This window comes from Synchiropus splendidus, chromosome 17 (genome assembly GCF_027744825.2).
Source record: "Synchiropus splendidus isolate RoL2022-P1 chromosome 17, RoL_Sspl_1.0, whole genome shotgun sequence".
NCBI lineage: Eukaryota > Metazoa > Chordata > Actinopteri > Syngnathiformes > Callionymidae > Synchiropus > Synchiropus splendidus.
In genome coordinates this window covers 20,579,733-20,599,040 of record NC_071350.1, presented here as the reverse complement: position 1 = coordinate 20,599,040, position 19,308 = coordinate 20,579,733, and the positions used below count along the sequence as shown (strand labels likewise).

The 19,308-nt window shown below is 53.6% G+C and overlaps 2 protein-coding genes across 18 annotated transcripts; both read right to left on the bottom strand.

Moving 5' to 3' along the window:
- Positions 1-1,850: 1,850 nt before the first annotated feature.
- Positions 1,851-7,320, bottom strand: fhdc3 (FH2 domain containing 3). 7 transcript variants are annotated; one of them, XM_053847107.1, is made up of 12 exons: positions 7,191-7,320; positions 5,971-6,474; positions 5,620-5,681; positions 5,416-5,518; positions 5,258-5,343; positions 5,006-5,106; positions 4,852-4,946; positions 4,317-4,427; positions 4,187-4,257; positions 4,005-4,122; positions 3,765-3,929; positions 1,851-3,174 (listed from the first exon to the last, which is right to left on the bottom strand). In XM_053847107.1, exons 2-12 carry the CDS (start codon positions 6,415-6,417, stop codon positions 2,269-2,271), a joined length of 2,265 nt encoding a protein of 754 aa, XP_053703082.1. In that variant the 5' UTR covers positions 6,418-6,474; positions 7,191-7,320; the 3' UTR covers positions 1,851-2,268. The 7 variants fall into 7 exon arrangements, with proteins under 7 accessions (XP_053703082.1, XP_053703081.1, XP_053703088.1 ...); XM_053847106.1 differs by lacking the exon at positions 7,191-7,320 and adding an exon at positions 6,872-7,033; XM_053847113.1 differs by lacking the exon at positions 7,191-7,320 and adding an exon at positions 6,872-7,033 and having other exon boundaries at positions 3,765-3,887.
- arfip2b (ADP-ribosylation factor interacting protein 2b) lies at positions 7,080-16,869 on the bottom strand. 11 transcript variants are annotated; one of them, XM_053847123.1, is made up of 11 exons: positions 16,569-16,869; positions 14,978-15,082; positions 13,495-13,551; positions 12,308-12,416; positions 9,994-10,050; positions 9,236-9,357; positions 9,087-9,164; positions 8,943-9,002; positions 8,727-8,884; positions 8,479-8,653; positions 7,080-8,413 (listed from the first exon to the last, which is right to left on the bottom strand). In XM_053847123.1, the coding sequence occupies exons 2-11, from the start codon at positions 15,074-15,076 to the stop codon at positions 8,258-8,260; spliced, it is 1,071 nt and encodes a 356-aa protein (XP_053703098.1). In that variant the 5' UTR covers positions 15,077-15,082; positions 16,569-16,869; the 3' UTR covers positions 7,080-8,257. The 11 variants fall into 11 exon arrangements, with proteins under 11 accessions (XP_053703098.1, XP_053703090.1, XP_053703092.1 ...); XM_053847115.1 differs by having other exon boundaries at positions 8,943-9,164; positions 13,519-13,551; positions 16,569-16,865; XM_053847117.1 differs by having other exon boundaries at positions 8,943-9,164; positions 12,335-12,416; positions 13,519-13,551; positions 16,569-16,864.
- Between the last annotated feature and the right edge of the window lie 2,439 nt (positions 16,870-19,308).

Sequence of the window (19,308 nt, the reverse complement as noted above, 5' to 3'; positions counted from 1 at the left end):
GAGAGAGAGAGAGAGGAGAGGAGAGAGAGAGAGGGAGAGAGAGAGAGGAGGGAGAGAGAGAGAGGAGGGAGAGAGAGGGAGAGAGAGAGGAGGGAGAGAGAGGGAGGGAGAGAGAGAGAGAGAGGAGGGAGAGAGAGAGAGAGAGAGAGAGAGGGAGGGAGAGAGAGAGAGAGAGGAGGGAGAGAGAGAGAGAGAGAGATCACATGGTGAGAAGTTGTTGGATTCGGAGTCTCCATCTGCATCAGTGTGGGTGGGAGGGCGAGGGTTTGAGAGGCTGAGCGAGGCTGAGCGAGGCTGAGCGAGGGACCTGAGCAGAGCTGAGATGATCACCATGGCTCGCCGCGCTGCTCTGGAATGCGTCAGAGGAAGCGTCTGTCTGGACAGCAGTGCACGGCTCAGATGGCCCAGGACAGGTGAACAGCACTTCCACCATCACTCGTGGCTGCAGCATCAGACATGAAGGAGTCCGTTCAGCAGCACTGAGGCCAGTGACGCTCCAGCCAGCCGGCAGAGCCTGTCCAGAACTTTCTTCAGGAGAGCCTCGGAAGAGGCCCAGCAACAGCACAAGACTGGAGACGGAGAAGGGCTTCCTTCAAGCTTCGCTGAGAGCAGACACAAGACGAGGGAGTGGTGTGCTGCCCGTCGCAGGACTGACACTGGACTGGTCAGCAGGCAGGAGCACACATGTCATGCAGCTGTGAACTTTCCTCACTCGTTTCCTCCTGCATCATCCCAGCTGACGGCTTTGAAAAGAGTCGAGAGCAGCAGAATCCATTCAAATGGGCCAGGAATGGTCACATGATCAAGTATCCATATATATATTTTTTAACGTGAGAAATGAAACAGAAATGATCAGCCACTGATTGTTTTCGTTCCGCCCGTTGGTCACATGACCACCCCACCCCAAACATTCTGTCACGTTGAAGGCAGACTTTTCTCCAAGCTCAATCCCTGCTCAGACCTTCAGCCTGGAGGCTTCACTCTTGTTCCACCCACCGTGCAGCAGCACACACACACACACACAGATGCCGCATGTCTGAAGAGGTCCTCCACAGCAGCAGGGTGTGAGGGGGGACAGTCAAGGTCTTTACTTACAGCGAGGATTCAGCCGCCTGACACACTCCTCCAGAGAGCGAGGCGTCCATCCACAGAAGGTGAGGCCATCGAGAGGCAGAGCGAGGTCGCGCCCGCACGTGCGTGTGCGTGGAGGACCCGAAGAGGCTCACACACAGGAGCAGGGAACCAAGTGAGTGACGGCAGAGAGGGCGCTGACGGGCTGCTGGGAAGGTGGGAGGGGCCAATAGCATGCAGCAGAAAAGAAACAGCACTGAGGCAGTTTTCCTCTTTCACTACCACGTTCCATCCAGGCCACAACACGTCGGAGGCTCCCAGGGAGCAGACAGGGGGCGGGGCCAAAGCATGGAGGTTGCTGCGGGGCCATGTTGCCATGGAGACTGCATCCAGAGCAGAAGAGAGGGGAGCAGGGGGCGCTACATCACACCGTGGGAGGTGACCCCAGGACGCCCCGAGCCGCCACATGCTCCTGTGTCGAACCTTCAGCAGGCCATAACACAAGAGATTTTTACATGACATCAAAGAGGCATGTGGCGAGGTAATGACGTCATCAGGAAGACACGCTTGTAACTGAGCTAATTGCACCCCCTGCAGGACAGGAGACTGACTCACGCCCTAATATCAAATGCGTTTGATAAAAGTCTTCAAAACCTAGAGCCCGTTCATGATCGTGCACATCTTGGCATCAAACTACTGTTCAAAGGAAGTTTGTCTCGCACGTCACGCTCCTGCCATCGCCAGCAAAAAAACCCAACACTGTCCTTTTCACATGCTTTTATTGTGAAGGCTGCAGCTTCGATCCAGCTGGGTGTTGGCAGAGGAGGAGAGGTCCTCACAGAAGAGGCACTGGCCTGATGCTTGGAAACAGCTGCAGTGACAGAGCTCTGCTTGAAAAGTCACGACTTTATAAGTTAAAAACAACAACGTGCAAATACGCAGGCGGCGGCCAGGGTGAAAGGTCAGCTGCGTCCCAGTCAAGACCCCAGAGGTGAGCTGAAGGACGAGCTCTGGAAGCTGCGCAGGCGGCAGAGCAGACGGTTAAAAGTGCATTCCATGATAAAAAATGATTCCATTTATTGCACATAAAAAAGGAGGGCAGAGGTCCCTGAGAGTTGTTGGACTCCCAAGAACCAAACGTCCAAAGCAAGTGCCCGTTTGCCTTGGACCTCGAAAATGAGAGGAGGAGAGATGGTTTCATTGGTTGGTGTCGTCGGCGTCAAGCGTTTTACTTCTGCCTCCAAAGCGCCTAAAAAAAGAAATGATTCCAAAGGCATTCTCGTGAGCTTCTCCACGGCTGCGCTCCTTGGGGAACTCGGCTTTGGAGCCGGTGGAGAAGGACCTCTGAGACATGCTTCTGGTGAACAAGTCGCCCAGGCGGAACCCGGACGGCACCGACTTGGTTTCATCCACGGAAGCTGACCTTGAGGAGACGCCCTTGGATGGATGAGCCGCAGCACAGGCCTCTTCAGGTGGAGACACGGGCGGCAGGTCCTGACCAGGGGAACTCGGGGGCTCGGCCGGGTCCTCCGTCTCCCACACCCCCTCCAGATCGTCGCCAGCATCCATGGCCGACAGTCGGCGCTGATGTCTGGGCCTGCAGCTCGCAGGCCGAGCGGAGCAAGCGAAAGGACTCACGATTGTCCACGGCGAACCTGCGTCGCCATTGTGAGCAAAGAAGAAGTCTCTGGTTCGAGGGCGAGGAGTGTGAGGGGTGTAGAGTGGCGCTGGAGAGTCGGGGGCCTTGTCCTCAGCTGCCGCCTGGCTCTTCTCCACGTCGCCCTCTGGTGGAGTCTCTTCTGCCTCCTGGTTCTGCAGTTGCGTTTGCGAGACGCCAGGCTCCAGCTCAGCAGCAGAAGAGGCCTCCACCTCCTCCTCCGGCTCCTCTGGCTCCTTGCTGACGTCCACGGCCGGCTGCGTGCACTTTCTGTGTCGGGCGAGCCCGTCCGGAGCGCTGGACAGGAAGCTGTGCAGGGCGGACTCCAGACTCAGGTCGGAGGGAAGTGAATCCGGCTCTGGCACCACGGCGCGGCGCTTGGCGGCGTTCCGCATGCTCTCCTTCCTCTTGCGCCGCTGCTCCGCTGCCTCTCGCTCACGGTTCTCCTGCAGGCCACATGAAGACAGCAGCGGGGTGTTGGGACTCGCTCATGCAGTGGTGACGCGACTCAGAAGCACCCAAGGCAGGGTGAGGGTGAGAGTGAGGGTTAGAAGTTAGGGTTAGAAGTTAAAGAGTTAAAACGAGGGTTAGAAGTTGGAGTTAGAAGTTAGAGTGAGGATGAGAGTGAGGGTTAGAAGTTAGAGTTAGAAGTTACGGTGGGGGTGAGAGTGAGGGTTAGAAGTTAGAGTGAGAGTGAGGGTTAGAAGTTAGAGTGAGGGTGAGGGTTAGAAGTTAGAGTGAGGGTGAGGGTTAGAAGTTAGAGTGAGGGTGAGGGTTAGAAGTTAGAGTGAGGAGTTAGGATGAGAGTGAGGGTTAGAAGTTGGAGTGAGGATGAGAGTGAGGGTTAGAAGTTGGGGTTAGAAGTTAAAGAGTTAAAACGAGGGTTAGAAGTTAGAGTTAGAAGTTACGGTGGGGATGAGAGTGAAGGTTAGAAGTTGGAGTGAGGATGAGAGTGAGGGTTAGAAGTTGGGGTTAGAGAGCGCTGACGTCTGCCAGGCGACGCAGGCTCATGAGATCAAAGTGCTGATTCCAGGACCTGCACTGCCGTGTGGAAGCGCTTGCAGAAGGAGTGGAAGATGGAGCAGCACTCCTCCAGCTTGAAGGTGCAGGGGTCCTCGCAGAAGTATTCGGCCACGGCGTGGCTCAGCACTTGCAGGTCCTGCAGGGAAAACTCCACCTCAGCCATCTTGGCGTCGGCTCTCTGAGAACAAAGCGCAGCAGAAGAAGACGCTGAAGACCACTCCAGCTGACGGGGGGAGGGGGAGGAGGAGCTCACCGCCAGGAAGGGCTCCATCTGCTGAGCCAGGCTGGGGTTTCTGCTGGTGTACAACTTCACCTCCTTCAACTTCTTCACTTCTCTGTCAAAGTCCAAGGTGACTTCCTCTTTGCAAATCCTGGACCACGGAGAGAGAACGTGAGCGTGTCAGAGGGAAAAGGCTGCGCTCGCGTCCGCCGCACCTGGACGCGCTGCCGATGTGCTGCAGCTGGCTGGGGAAGGTCAGCAGCTCGCCGTCGATGCCTTCCGCTTGCTGTGCAGGGAGAGCAGAGGCGGGTGAGCCCAGTCAGCAGTCCGGGCAGCGCTCCTCACTACCTTGGCAACGTAGTGCATGAGGTTCATTCCCGGCTTGTTGGCTTTGGTGTCGGCCAGGTTGAGCAGCGAGGTCATCCTGAAGCCGATGGCGTTGGCGCTGTAGCCGCCCTGAAATGAAACTGCCGCGTGATCCACCACAAACTCCACAGTGACCGAGACTCAGACACGGTCCAGACTGGAGAGTAAAGACTCGGACACGGTCCAGACTGGAGAGTAAAGACCCAGACACGGTCCAGACTGGAGAGTAAAGACTCAGACTCAGAGACGGTCCAGACTGGAGAGTAAAGACTCAGACTCAGACACGGTCCAGACTGGAGACACAAGGAAACTGAAGAAAGAGCCAGAATCCTCCCTTCACCAATGATGACACGTCTTCTCTGGGCTTGGATAGAAACCCTGAGCTCGCCCAGTCCCAGACCCCAAAAACGTGGCCTCCAGTACTGCAACAGCACCACAACCGAGCCACATGTGGCGCATCAGACGGTGAGAGAGAGAGAGACGCACGCACGCACGCACACACACACACACACACCAAGAAGCCAGCGGTTGAACCCACAGCGTTCATGTAGTTCCCAGCTTTGAGCACCAGCCTGATGACTGAGTGGAGGTCGTCACAGTCCAGCAGCTCTGGGCAGAGGAGCACACAGTCAGAGGTGTGGTCAGGCGGGGGCGCTGTGGAGTCTCACCGTTGGCTGCTTTGATCAGGACAGCAACAGCGCTGTTCACCTCCTCCATCAGAGGGAAGAATTCCTCCCGAAGCACCATCATTTTCAGTCGCTCCTCGTAGCTGCAGCGGAAAGACACATTGGTGCAGAAGGACAGAAGAAACCGGTCCAAGGACAAGTGTGGTGTGAGAGGGGAAAGACGAGTCTGGAGTCCAGTGCAGGTCAGACTCATGTTAGTGGGGGGGGAATAATGAGGTTGGTGAGGTGACCCACCCGGGCACTTGGACGAGCCGCACCATGAACTGGTCGGCCTCGGGCAGGAGCGACAGGTTCCCACTGAAAGACAGCAGCTGCTTCACCTGAAACATGCGACTGGGTTCAACACCACGTTCATGCGGTCAGTTGCTGTGCAGGCGCGACACCTGCGTTACCTCGGTGCCCTCGGGCAGAAGTTTACAAAGCTCTTGGAGTTTCCCAGCACCGAAGCGCTGCCACTTCCCCAGGCAAATGTCCTGCATCATTTCCTCTATTGGCCTGTAGGGCGAGTGGCAAACAGCTCAAACACCAATGATCCATTGACTGGAAAAGTTGCTCAGCATGAGCGGCCACATGAAGCAGACTGTGGCCGCCCTCACCTCTTGAACTGCCTCAGGAAGATCCCAATGTTCATGCTCTTCTTGGAGTCCAGAATGGTGACCTGGGGACACGAATGAACGTCACACAGCAGTTGTGGTGACTGTAGCGGTCAGCACCCTTCCAAAGATCGGATCATCTGAAACTAGCCCCAGCTGCTCTCTGATCGTACGCGTGTTTGACTCGCTCTGCTGGCTCACAACCCCGACGGCTTCCTTGTCGAGTACAGAGACATGATGAGGATCCAAAAGCAGAAGCAAGTGAGGGCAACAACACGCTAGTTCCTCATCAACAAGACAATCCCAGCGGCTTACTTCCCACTCGCCACGTCCGACACGTGAGTCACACAGTACCTGCGGCTCCTCCGGATGGTGGACCACACCCTCCCTGCCCTTTAGAGTCTTGGAGGCTCGCAGCGAAGCCTTCTTGTCCACCTGACTGAACAGCTCCTCCATGCTCTGGATGTCCAGCACCAGGTTTCTCTGAGGCCGCTGGGAAGTCCAGACGTTGAGCTTCCCCAGAACACGCTGACTGGGAAGAGCGTCCCAGTTCAGCTTCTTCATGGACCGTCGGTGAACGTTACGAGAAGACGAGGGGGCCGGTGGGGAGACAGCCGGGGGAGGGGGAGGGGGAGGAGGAGGAGGAGGAGGTGGTAATTGTGGACCACTGGACGAAGCTTGTGATTGTGAATATTCTGGAGTGGTGTGGAGAAAAGAAGCGCCTTGAAGAGGAGGAGGAGGAGGAGGAGGAGGAGGAGGTGGAGGTGGAGAGGCAGATTTAAAAATCTGCTCTCGCTCCATCTGTAACTCCCAAATCCCAGGGCACTGAAGAGAAGGGTCTCAGTCTGGACAAACAATCTGGGGAGGAGCAAGAGGAGAATGAACGGTCAGCGTCAGAGGAGCCCCAGACTCTGACCACAGAAGGTCCAAGCCCCAGCCATGAGGCTGAGTCAGACGAGCCACACATCTTCAGCAGCCACCTGAACACGAACCTGATCACAGCAGCGGCTCCTCGAGATGGACGAGCTCAAGTGAAAGAACGGATGCCTTTTATCACTTGTACTCTCTATTGATCGGACATCAAAGGCCTCTGATGCCTCTGATGTGACTGTGACCGTAAAGGTCACCAACGGACCCGTCAGTGAGGTGTGACAAGGGCTCGCGCCCACGTTGGCTCGGCTCGTTGACAGCAGTCAAACCATCTCGCCGGCGGACACAACACGCCATGTCGCGACTCAAGCGAGACCCGTCTTACCGTGGAGTGCAGCGATCCTCGTGTTAGTGGCGACAGCTCCGGGCTGACGCGCCAAACCGACGGCCAGGTGTGGCGGGTGAGGCCCCGCCCCAGCCAATCACAGCCAGTCTTGCAGGAGGACGCCGGAGCGAGCCGGAACCTGACCTCTGCCGCTGTGCAGCGTGACTCGTGAGTGAACTACACGGCGTGCGAGGACGAACCGCGACACTTATCACTGGAAAAACCGCTCTTTAATGTGAGGAACGGAGGCCGAGAACCACGTCACGCAACACGTGCGGCACCCGGGAAACAGCGACGGCACACCAACAAACTGTCTGACCCGTCACACGCCGCTTCAGGACGAAAAGAAGGCCGTCAGGGAGTGAGTGAAGGAGAGCGTCAGTCCCGTCTTCAGTGGAGCGACCTCCTCCCACTCTGCTCAGCTGCGTCCGAGTCCCGGTCAGCTGACGCGCACATGCACAGCGGTCCCAGGCTCGGGCATGTTTTCACCCTGCGGGGCACCTGACGACTGTCGAGGAGATCCGGACATGACGACTGGGTCGCCATATTCCCAAGACGATACCGGACTCTGATGGACGTGTACACGATGTAGAAGAAAAAGGGTGCACCATTGACAGTTGCATGCAGCGTCTCTGAACACAAGGTGGCGCTGACGCGCCAAGTTTCCTTTCTGCCAGAGTCAGGTTCCACATGAGCCTAGAAAAGGACCGGTGGAGTTCGGACACCGCAGCCAGGACGCGTCTTTCGCGAGCTCAGGTCCGGGCTCCTTGCTTGTCGGTGCCAACATAAATGTAAAGCAGGTGCAGCACATTTCTTTCACTGTACAATGATTCAGCACCGCGGACACCTGTCCCACACGGGACGGTCCCACGCGGGACGGCTCTGCCTCATTCACACAGCGCTGCGTTTGAGTCGTGGAGTTGCAAGCGGACGTCTCTGGCGGGCGAAGGTGGAGACGTGGCAGTGGCCGTGGTTGCATACAGCGGCTTCTCACAGTCTTGTCCACGCAGGTGCAGCACGTTGTCAGAAGCTGGGGAATATTATTCAAGTTCTAAACTACAATAGACTCTCGAGCACATTTAAAAAAGGACTCGTTATACATACATTATACTTTGAATGTACAGCGATTAGAGAAGTGGACACGTCCTTCACATGAAAAAGGGTCCAGTGATGCAGCGACCTTCTCTCCTCCATGAGACGGTGGTTGTTGTTGTTGTTGTTAAAGGGGTTGAGACAGGAGAGGAGGAGGAGGAGGAGGAGGAGGAGGAGGGACAGGGAGGACAAGCGTGAGAGGCAGCAAGAGGCACTGACGGCCACACGTCGACCCTCAGCTCCACCACTTCCTCCTGCATCTTCATGAGCCGGACCTGCTTCCCTGTGAACCGCCTACTGCTCTTCTAACCAGGAAGGCTTGTCCGCTCCCGGAGGCTTCAGCTTGATGCTGAACTGCTGCAGTGTCTGCTCCAGCTGCTGCTGGTTCCCAGCAAAGTACGCAGAGATGGCGTTATGGAAGAGCAGGAGCTGTTTGTGCATCACCTTCACCTGAGACCAAGAAAGAGAGCTTGTTCAGTCCGCCGGCGGCCAGAGAAGCGGCCGGAGCAACACACCTTATTCTCTTCTAGGAACTTGAGTTTAATGGTGACGTCGGAGCGGAGGCGCTCGTACTTGTCCTTGTGGATCTGATACTGGGCCTGCGCAGCCTCGATGCGGGCGATGGCCACAGCATCTCTGGGCCCCAGACCCAGCTCCTCCAGGTCTGATCGGTAGGCGTCAAACTCCAGTCTGCTCATCACACCATCAGATTCAAACTGTGGAAGAGCCACGGTGACAGCAGGCTGTGAGAGCGTGTTATTACCTGGCGTTCTCAAACATCTTGATGGTCATCAGCGAGTCCTCCATGGTCTTGTTGACCAGCGTGTTGATGCTGGACACAAAGAAGTTGATGGCACCCAGTAGAGTCTCTCCGTTCTTGCAGAGCAACTTCTGAGTCTCTGCATTGTAGCCAAACTCATCCTGTGAACACAGGACAAACCTCGGTGACATGCCACATCTTCTCCATGTAGAAGCTCACCCTCAGCTCAGGAGACTTCTGGCTGAGGTCAGCGAAGGTGTCGCCCAGCGCGTGCTGCGTCTGCACCATGTTGTAGAAGTGAGTGGTCAGAGCTCGCGCCAGTCTCAGCACGTTCTCGTATTTACGCTTGGTGTCCCTCAACACCTCGATCTGAGCCTCCAGCTCCAGGTCCACGGTGCGAGAGCCTCGCCCGAAGCGCTCAGAGATCATCTGCTTGGTGCACTTGATGGAAGAGACAGACGAATGAATGCCCAGCTCCTACCCCACCATCGGCTTCACTTCAGAACAAAAACCTTATATGTGTTGAGACTCCACTTCTTGACCGACTCCAGTTTTTCCACCGCCACACCTCTGGTCGCTTCCTCACCAGCCATGGAGGAGCTGCTGCTGCTGCTGCTGTGATGCATGCCGGGCCCTGCAGTTTTGTCATGGAGAAATCAGCATCGCAGACAATGAGTAAGGCCAGAGGAAGTGAGACGGCGCGGCGGGCAGGCGAGAGAGCGACACTCAGACGACCAACACCCTCCTCCTTGGTACCGTGAGAGCTCCACTTTCTACCTGGTGGCTACGGCAGATCTGTGACGAAGGTGAGTGGCTTGTTTGGAGGGTGGGAGCATTGGTATTTGACAATAAAACGAAGAGGCCAAACAAATTGTCGGAGGTGCGGGGAAGAGGTGAGAAGTTAGAGGAAGAGGAACACGCACACAGGAAGAAGAGAAGAAACATGAGTCGGGGCAGACAGACATGAGACCATCACAATGGCAAGCAGCCCTTTCAAAGCTGCTTCGATACAGGAATAAAAGACGTCGAGCTCGAAAGCGAAGGTGACAGCGGACCTGCGCGGCACACAAGCGAGCGGCCCCTGAAAGCTTCAGTAGAGCTGCACAGCGGTCACAGCTCTCGAGAGCACATGGTGAGCGAGAGCACGGGGAGCCCACTGAAGACGATGTTCAGAAAGAGTTTGATGACAAGGTTAGGCGTCAAACACCACCACCCAGACAGCCCACATGTCGCAGAAGCTCAACTGCTGAAGATGAACAAAGTTGGCCACCTATTCCTGTTAGAGGGATGTGCCTGTTAAAGCCTGTGTTGTAGCGCACCGCCGGACCTGAGGGGGACACAGATGCACACCCAGCTTTATTTGAACACAATGGAAATCCACACTCTTGCTACTCTCAGGTCTCTTTCCACACCATCCTCGGTCCAACAGTCGACTGCGCTGTCTGGTATTACAAGGCAAGAGAGGCGGGAGCCGCTCTGACAGTCCACCTGACACCAGCTCTCCATCGCTCAGCTACACCAGTGGCTAATGAGGGGGAAGGTCAGGAGCAACTCGCTACTCGCTCGTGTCTTTCATCCAACTAATAACTGTGGGAATCATGATATTTTACTTATGATCATATTTATCAAGTATCTGCTATTGAATAAATGCTTTGTCTAATGAAAAACTGAATCCAACAGACGCAGTGATAATGGGTAAGGTAACCTCAGTTTGATCCAGTATGAGAGGTGTGTATGATAAGGATAGTGGGGAGAGATGCGTGTATGGAAGAGTGAGTTATGAAAGGCAGGAACTATTTGGTACCAGGACCATTGAGGAACCCAGGAGACATCTAACCCAGAACCGGTCCAAACAGCTTGAGCTGAGTCTGAGTTTGTGGGGACAAACATCTACCTTCCCCCAAGTGAAGGAATGTGGAAGATAAGGAACCTCTGGCACAGCAATGGGTCAGGAGGATGAATTATGGACCCAGGCAGAGCCAGGCAGAGATGGGACCAGCCAGTCCACCAGCAGAAGCAAGCCAATCAGAGGAGGGGACTGGATTATCTGTTTACAGCTTTCCACCCAAAAAAGGCCAGGAAATGGGCAACAACAAGAGGATTCATCAACGTCGCTCCAAACCAAGGGGTGTCGAAACCAGATCAGGAATGTGGCGCCATGGCAACGGGGACCCCAAGAGACCAGGACCAATCGGTGGAGACTACACCCCAAGATGAACTGAAATGTGTAATAAAAGGGTCAGGGCCAGAGATGGTCTTTGTCACTCTACACCACTGGAGCTAAGGCTAAGTCAGGCGTAGTTGTGGACCCAGAGCTCTGTGTATGTATTAGACTCCTCTGTCAGGGAATAAATTCTTTTGGGTTTTAACTTGTTGGTCTTTTGGTAGTCATTCTCACGAGTAAACGAACACGCGGAAGATACATTAAAGGTGTAGATTCCTACATAACCAAGGTTGTTGTCTTCAATATATTGGTACATACAGGACAGCCTCAGGCAAATCAAGGGCCTCTGACTGGCACTGAGGTGTCATGTGATCCCACAAGGAAAGCTACGAGTCTCTCCACTTTTCTGTCATTTCACTCCCGTACAGGCTGTTTTTCTTCAGTCAAGAAGAGCACACTAGTACATGCCACTGTGTGAAAGGACTGTTGGCATGGATGCAAGGGAGGCGTCTGCTCTGTGTGTTGAAGACAATATTGTTCATGAAGAACAGCTAACATGTCCACGTCGGCAGCGCCAAACAAGCCAGTCTCCTCCTCTTCCTGGGTCCCCTCCCGCTCCAAATCACACGCACACAGACAGGTGGGAAGTAGGGACGGGCCATGAGGACAACAAAAGTTTTCAGGATAAATGTTGTCATGTCAGCGATAATGATGAGGATAAAGCCATGTTCCTTCTCCTCCATGTGTCGGACACTGCAGTCTCTCTGTTTGATGATGGAACTCAGGAGTGGAGTTTGTCTCCAACACCATGGTTTGTTGACGTCTCAATAGAAGAGTGAACTCTGCAGTGCAGAGATGAGAAACTCAATGTTTCAGGTCTCTGGTAGAAGCCGCTGGTGTCTGACAGGCTGCTCTGCCAGCTTTATTTAGGGCTTCAATGGAGCCGTCTGTCTGTCTGTCTGTCTGTCTGCTGTGTCTCATGTCTCTGAACACTTGAACTATGGAGCAGTCTGGACACAGTTCCTAGATGCTGCTGAGGAAACATTACCGAGGCAGAGGAGCGCCTCAGAGAACCTGTGAGGACCACTCCATCTCAGGGATCCAGAGAGTCAGAGTCGACCAGTGTCATGGTCAAAGGTTCAAACTACCATGGTGAAGCAAAGTCCACCACACTCTCCACAACTGACCACACCGCCGTCACCCTCTCCTGATGTTCAGGTGTGCAGCTCCGATGCAGCCAGTCAGCCGCGGGTTTATCCAGTTTATGGTGAGATGCAGAAGTGTCATGGTGGAGACTGTGTGTAGTGGGATATGGTGCACCATCAGTTATGTCCCGTCCCCAGTGGGAAGGATTGAAACTGTGAGTGTTACATCCCCGGTGTGATGCTTGAAGTGTGAGTGAGACAAACATGAGCCCCACCTTTGATTGAGCTGGTGGGAATGATACCTTCTGTCGTGCCCCCGTAGCCCCCGGACACAATGCTGGTCTCGTTGAGATTTGGACCCGAAACCATGACCTGCTGTAGATCCTGCAAGGTTGGAGGCACAGATTAAACACAGATTTTCTGCTGGTCAAGAAAGGAGTCAGGTCTAAGACTCAGTGTTGGTTAATCATTTACTCGCTGTACTGAGACACGCAGGAGTGTGTTAGCAGAGTTAGTCAGGGACGTTGACTTAGCGGAAGAAGGAAAACACCCATGCGAGATCTCAGGCAATGATTAACTCACACACTGCCGTCCCTCGGCGGCTTTGGCCGCACACTTGACCATTTTTTTTGTTGTTCAAAGAAATGAGAATTTATTCTGCAGACCTTCTTTCCTGACATTTAATACACGCCGACGCCAACACCTTTCTCAGTTGCACTGCACAGCACTATGGAGGAACACTCCCCAAGGTTTGACCTTCGATTCTGTGCCAGTTACACTGCTGCTCTTCATCAAATGACTCTGACCCTCACCAATAGGCAACACACGGTGCAGCAAAGGAAAACACCAAACAGAACAAAACGAAGCATAGAAAGGCAGTGGAGAAGAGATATGGATGCCTCATCAACTAGACACATGACGAGTAAATAAGGTCACGTCAGCCGTCTCTTGCTTCAATGTTTTGGACGTCACTAAGCGTAAATAACGACGAGTAAATAACGGTGACATTGAGCGCACAAGGCACTGTAGTCTAGCCGCAGTGACTGAACTGGGACCTGGAGGAATTCTGTCCGGGGCGGAGCCACTTCCTGTCGGCCTTCCATATGTAGTGCAACGAGAAAGCAGCCACAGTTGCATCGGAACGCCGACTACTTCATGAGTCTTTCTTTAAACACACAGAGACACTCAGGGGACACACACCATCATCACACACAACGTTTGTGCTTAAGACTTGGTGGTCCAGCCACCACTGCGTTTTAAGACTGGCGGTATTGACTCACTTCGCTGCCATGGAGAATGTCCAGTTGACAAGGAGCACAGACCACACTGCACAGTGCTTCGCCACAATGAACCAGTGTTTTGATGCACACACATTTGATGTGGCAGGAAGCCAAACCACTGAGCAGTAGACACACACACACAGACAGACAGACAGACAGACAAACACGGATGGCCTGCTCACCCTGCTGCCTCTGGAGCCTCCTACCTTCTCTGCTAAACTCCACTGCAGCTTTGTAGCCTGTGCAGAGATGGCGGACATTGACACACGACACAATAGAAAGAAATAAGAAAAAACAAAGGGAGGATGACAAAAAGAAACATTCATTGCCCAAATAAAGATACAACATTAAAAGAAAAGAAAGCACCATGCACGGACGGACGTTATCACAGCAGGACACGTTCCATCAGGAGAGTTTGACCGTTGTCATCCGCTGAGCGACAAGGCACCAACCTGACCCTGCCAGTGATTCTGAACCACCTCACTGCTCAAGAGACGCGGACAAAGCCGTGCAGGGAGAAATCAACTGGGGTGGATTGTTTCTGGGCCTGCATGGATCTGCTCTGCTCGTCCACAAACATGCAGCTTCACACCTGTGCTGGACCGTGACCTGAGCAGCCTTCAATTCAAATGTGTCGTTCCTACGCATCCTTCCTGAATTGAGAATTCCTGTACATTTACTGCAACTATCCTTCATGTATTGTTATGTAATTACAGCATCCACGCCGGGGTTCTCTGGGGCTTTTCTCAGTGCAGGGGGTCTGTTGATAGATAGATCTATATGCAGTGACACATTAGGTTTGGCTTTGTTTTCAGTTGGAATGACCTCCAACTCAAAAGTATTTCTGATGCCACTGTCACATAAGCCTGTTTGAACGTGCCACGTAAAGAAAATGCACAGACAGGATCTCAGTCATTCACAAACAGCCCCAACACTCAAGCCTACAGTCGTTGGCCATCTGACTTGAGAGTGTTTCACCCAGGGCCCAGCCATGACCACACGTTGATATCCACTAATAATCCATAGAACTCTGACAAGTGTGTGCAATTGGACTGGTTTTTCAGGCTAATCTTGTTTGAGGGAGCATTTCCTTTACCACCTAAGTGGAGGGACAGTTAAGTGAGCAAACAGCAGTGTCAACACTTGGGTGTTTTCTCCAGGATCTTCAGTCTGTTTGTCCAACAAGGTGTGCCTCTCCTGAATACCTTGGTGCCTTTCATCTGGAAATGGAGTGCACACATCACCATCCCGAGTCTCCAGCAGGCCCAGGTACGCGCCTGCCCTTGGGAAACTCGAGAGTGTTAAAAAGGACGTACTATTAAGTCATCGCTGAAGAGGGAAGTGACAACTTGACTTGCACCATCGAGCAGAGACACCGAACCTTCTTAAGAATGCGAGGTGTCAGTACTCTGAAATGTTCTTTTTATAGTCCCTTCTATGGTGTAAATATAAATACCCTCCTAACCACTTCAATGAGCAGCTGAGCTCCTCCTCAGTGCTAACATCCTGCTCCCTCAACACACTGACTGGTGCATAGTTGAACCTCCAGCTGCACAACTTCAGCCAACAGAAGGGACACTTGGGGTTCACCATGGTACAGATAAGCAGAGCAGCGACACAACAATCACAGGAGAAATTCCAGCAGACACTCAACATCTCACACACCTGCTCCAGGCTGTCGTCCTCTGCCAGCGTTCCTGTGTCGCCATTACTGTTAATTGGAATCTCCATAGTGGCAGCTTTGCTCATGATGCTGTCGGTCATAATGCACTGGAAAAGAAAGGAGAGGTTGATGGGAAGAAGCTGCATCGGAGCAACTCTCCTCTACAGTCAGCCGTCCACTTGGTCCTCCAAGCCAGAGACAAGGAAGGTTTCTGTACGTTAGCATCGGGCCTGTCTCACAGCTGAACACGCACTGACTCCTAAAAACCATTTTCAACGAATACCCCTGACCGGAAACATTCAACAGAGCTCAGACAATGTTGACTTCAGTGCAAGTTCTTAACAAGAGCAGCCAAACCGACCGCAATGCAGCCCTGAATAATGTGTTGAGACGAATATGAAAGAATCCAGTGGGGTGGGGGGGTGTCACATGATTACGTGCCTTTATCAAGCCTGTGTCTGTGTGGTCACATGCATCGCTTGCACAAGGTCTTGTACTCAGCCTCAACAAATGAGCAGAAAAGCTCCAATGTCCCAGCTGCAGGACGGGTGAGAGAGGGCGAGCATGTCCTGCATTAGAGCTGACCTGGAGCAAGGCACGCACGTGGCCATGTCTAGGCGGTCCACCGTCTTCAGCACGCTTTTGTCAGACAGACAGGTCACCACTGTTGCATGAGAATCATGGTGAAACTGAACAGACCTGGAAAAGCACTCATGAAAACACCTGAAACACAGCCTCTGCCGGTCTGTCCAGTCGAAGTGAGTGGCTGCAGCGCGGCGGGATGCTGGAACAGACCAGCACCAACACGTGGAGAGAAGGGTGAAATAATGACAGGCGCGTTCCAATCACAAACTGCGCAGCTACACCGGCGAGAGTTGAAGTTGTAAAAACGTTAGCATTTATTCCAAAGATTCACATCATTGTAAGTAGTCGCCGTCCACTTTAGGAGGTTTGAATCAGCTCCGGAGCTCAGGTGAAGCCGCTTCGCCAGAAGCAGCAACAGGATTGTTTGTTCTGCTGAGACAACTCCCTCGCCGTAGTCAGGAGAAAGACAGCGGCGAGGACACTGACCCGCCGAGCCCAATAATGGTGCGTTCAGGCAGGTCGTCCCGCTCTCTGTGAGGATGCAGCAGTGACGGCGGATTCCTTCACTGTGGCCTGCAGTCTGTAGGACTGGAGGGCTGTCCAGGGTGTCCCCCACTCCCTGACCCTGATGGCTGGTCTAAAGGCACCACATACGACTGTCTCGGTTACTATGGCAGCGGCACCACGTGATGATGTGGTCATCACAGCTGGCTGCCATGACAGGTGCAGCCGCGCAGGTGCAGCCGCGCAGCAGCCTCCAGCATGTTGGCTAACAAGTACCACACCGGAATGGACTTTGTCGTTTGGAGAGAAGGACGACATGTGGCGAACACCACAGCGAGGCCCAGCTACGGGTGGACAGCAGGGCCCTCCCTCCCTCCCCACCTGCCTGACATATGGCTGAAGGAAAGCCACTCTGTGGCCGGCTGCAGAGCGCCTACCGAGTGAAGCTCAACTGCTACGACAAGGAACAGCCTGATGCGTCAGTCTTTAAGAGTCGTAGCTTACCGGCGTGGCGGATCCCGCGGCGAAAACAACAGGCTAATGGAGCAGCATCTCCGAGCAGCACCCGCTCTGTCGGTCTCGACTCAGAAGAGAGCGCTGACACCCAGGGCGCGCACTCGACTGCCGTCAGTGTCGTAGTGAGGTCATAGGCGAGCGGTTTCTGCGTCGTAAAACGATCCTCATGGACGTCTTCACGAAGGAGAGAGCGAGAGAGAGGAACGCTTTACGGAAGTGACGTCAGCGGCCGCGTCTCCGAAGAGATCGTCTATTGCGAAGAAGATGCTTTAGTCGCCAGTTCGAGCGGTCGATGAAGGCGGTGATGTGATGAGTGAATCAATGGACGGATGATCTTGCATCTTCATCTCGTCTCCTTGTTGGTGGCCGGTGAGAGCAGTCCACTTCAACTTCACATAACTCCCTATGTTTTTTGTCAAGTCAACGGGGCTGACGTCCAGAAAGTTCGTATGTTCATAAGAGAGACCAGGTCCGACCCTCGAAAGGGGAGTGGATGCTCTTCGTTTCTACTGCATCCTTCTTTTGCATGTCCGCCAGCGCTGTACTTTCTAGCGATTGCCATTTCAAGAGTCCCCCAGAAGTGTCAGGGGCACCAGGCGTGTGCTCGCTCTGGGTCTCTGTCATTACCGTCAGGGTGCCACCTGCTCTCTCCTCTGTGTGGTGGCGCTTGGCCCTTGAAACATGAGGCAGAAGTGCTCAGAACTGCGGTGCACGCTGTACCGCACATGGCCGCCTGGTGACACCAGTGATGTTCACCTGAGGCGCGTTCTTACGTTCTTCCCAGACACCACGCTGATGTTCAACCCGGCTAAGTGAGACTGGTTCTGATCAAAATCCCGAATCGTGATTTTTTCTTTGGGAATTATGCTGTGATTTAGGGCCACACACACACACACACACAGTTTTTTTTCTATTGTGAACAACTAAAATCCCGGCAAATTCAATAGAAAAAAACGCCCTGAAACATGTTGGCTTTGAGTCTTGATGAACTCCTCCAGCCGAGGGTTCATGCAGGAAGTAGGAAGGGCACCAGCTGGTCATCCACCACCCTCATCAGCTGCTTCCGATGCTGTCGGCTGGGATCTTGCTGGTGACGTCGCTCCTCTGATTCTCAAACTTCTCCACTCCAGGGAGAGTCTCCCAACATGCTGGTGCACAGAGGGCCACCGAACTAGCCTCTCCCTGGCAGCTTCTTTGGCTCCTTCTGTCAGGCTCTGTTCAGAAGCCAGAACCCTGAGGGTCCTGAGCACAGGTCTGGATGTTTCTCAAGCGCCAGACTGCAAGTCCCTCGTCCCACCTGAAGATTCAGGACAGACAAGTGCAGAGACTCCACACAGGAAAGGTGACGGCGCCATGAGAGAGCTGCACACGGTGAAATGTACCTCAGGAAACAGTGAAGCAGAAGCAACTCAGATCCAAAACACAAGCTGCATGTGAAGAGAGCCAAACGGCCCTGTTGTTCTGAGGCGCTGCTCCTCAGTGGGTGACACGTGCTCTCCTCACCTTTTCCCACGTCCGCTCCAATAAATAAGAGGAGGCTGACGGAGATTGATAAATAAAGAAGCCAAATATGATTCAAAGTGTTTCGACTTGATCAGCGACATCAGTGTTTTACAGCTGTGTGTGTGTGTGTGTGTGTGTGAAAGGCTCTCGCTCCTGAAACACACACTCACTCACCCACACGTGAAAGCAAACGGTGTGGTAGCACCGTAGGGACAAACGACAGCTCTGGCCCCAGGAAGTTCCAGCAGCTGGAGTGAATCATTCTCCAGTGGAGCTGAGGCGATCCTCCTCTGTCTGATTTCTTTATTTGAAAACTTTGACTTGCGGGATCTTCCACATCACAGCAAGTCAGCCTCCTGGGTCGCGACTCTCCCTGACTGGCCCTCCAAACTTCCATATGAACTGATGTCACGTCACATTACCCGCCCCTGACCCCCGTAACATGAGTGTCACAGTGAGGAATCAGGCCATTAACTAGCGTCGGCTTTGAGAGCGCAGCTCCTGACAAAAGGCTTCCGTCAACCCATTGGTCAGACTGAGATATAAAGAATGCGCCTTTGATGTTTCCACACAGATGAAGTTCTGGCCCATCCCCTTTTCAGCAGGAAAACAATACATGCTGTGCTTGGCTGCAGTCACCTTTGAAGTCCAGTCCCTGTCCGTGCTCTGCGCCAGAAATCTGTCTTTTTAAACGGTGATGGTGAGCGTCTGGTTGAAGGCTTTTGCTCCAACATTGTGTCCTGCCCACCCGCCTTGGGCCTCCAGCCACAGCACCAGAGGAGCGGTGCCCAACCCAGTTTCCATCCAAAGTGAACTCAGATGTTGCCACCTCTTCTGGAAGCCCTCAGCTAAATGCTGTGCTTTGATCCAAACCAATGAGTCACTAAGAGTTTCCTGGTTCTCTGACGCACGACTAACAAGCTTCCACGTGACATCACACGCAACTACTGCAGGATGTCGCTCCAACTCAAAGCAAGAGGAAGACCTGCCTTCCTCTGCTTGAGCCGCAGCACTCGTTCTTCTCTTCATCCTGGATGAGGAGCAGGAAGTGGTGCGGGAGCTTCACAGTCAACAGAATGCCACCACACTAGCACCTGGAGGCAGGTCTCCAACCATCATTCGCCTGCTCAGATTTGATTCCTGGGATTTGGAGCGCATCGTAGTTTCAGCCTGTTTTTTTATGTTTATTTTGAAGGGACTCGCTCATAACGGTTGTGAGGAGTAT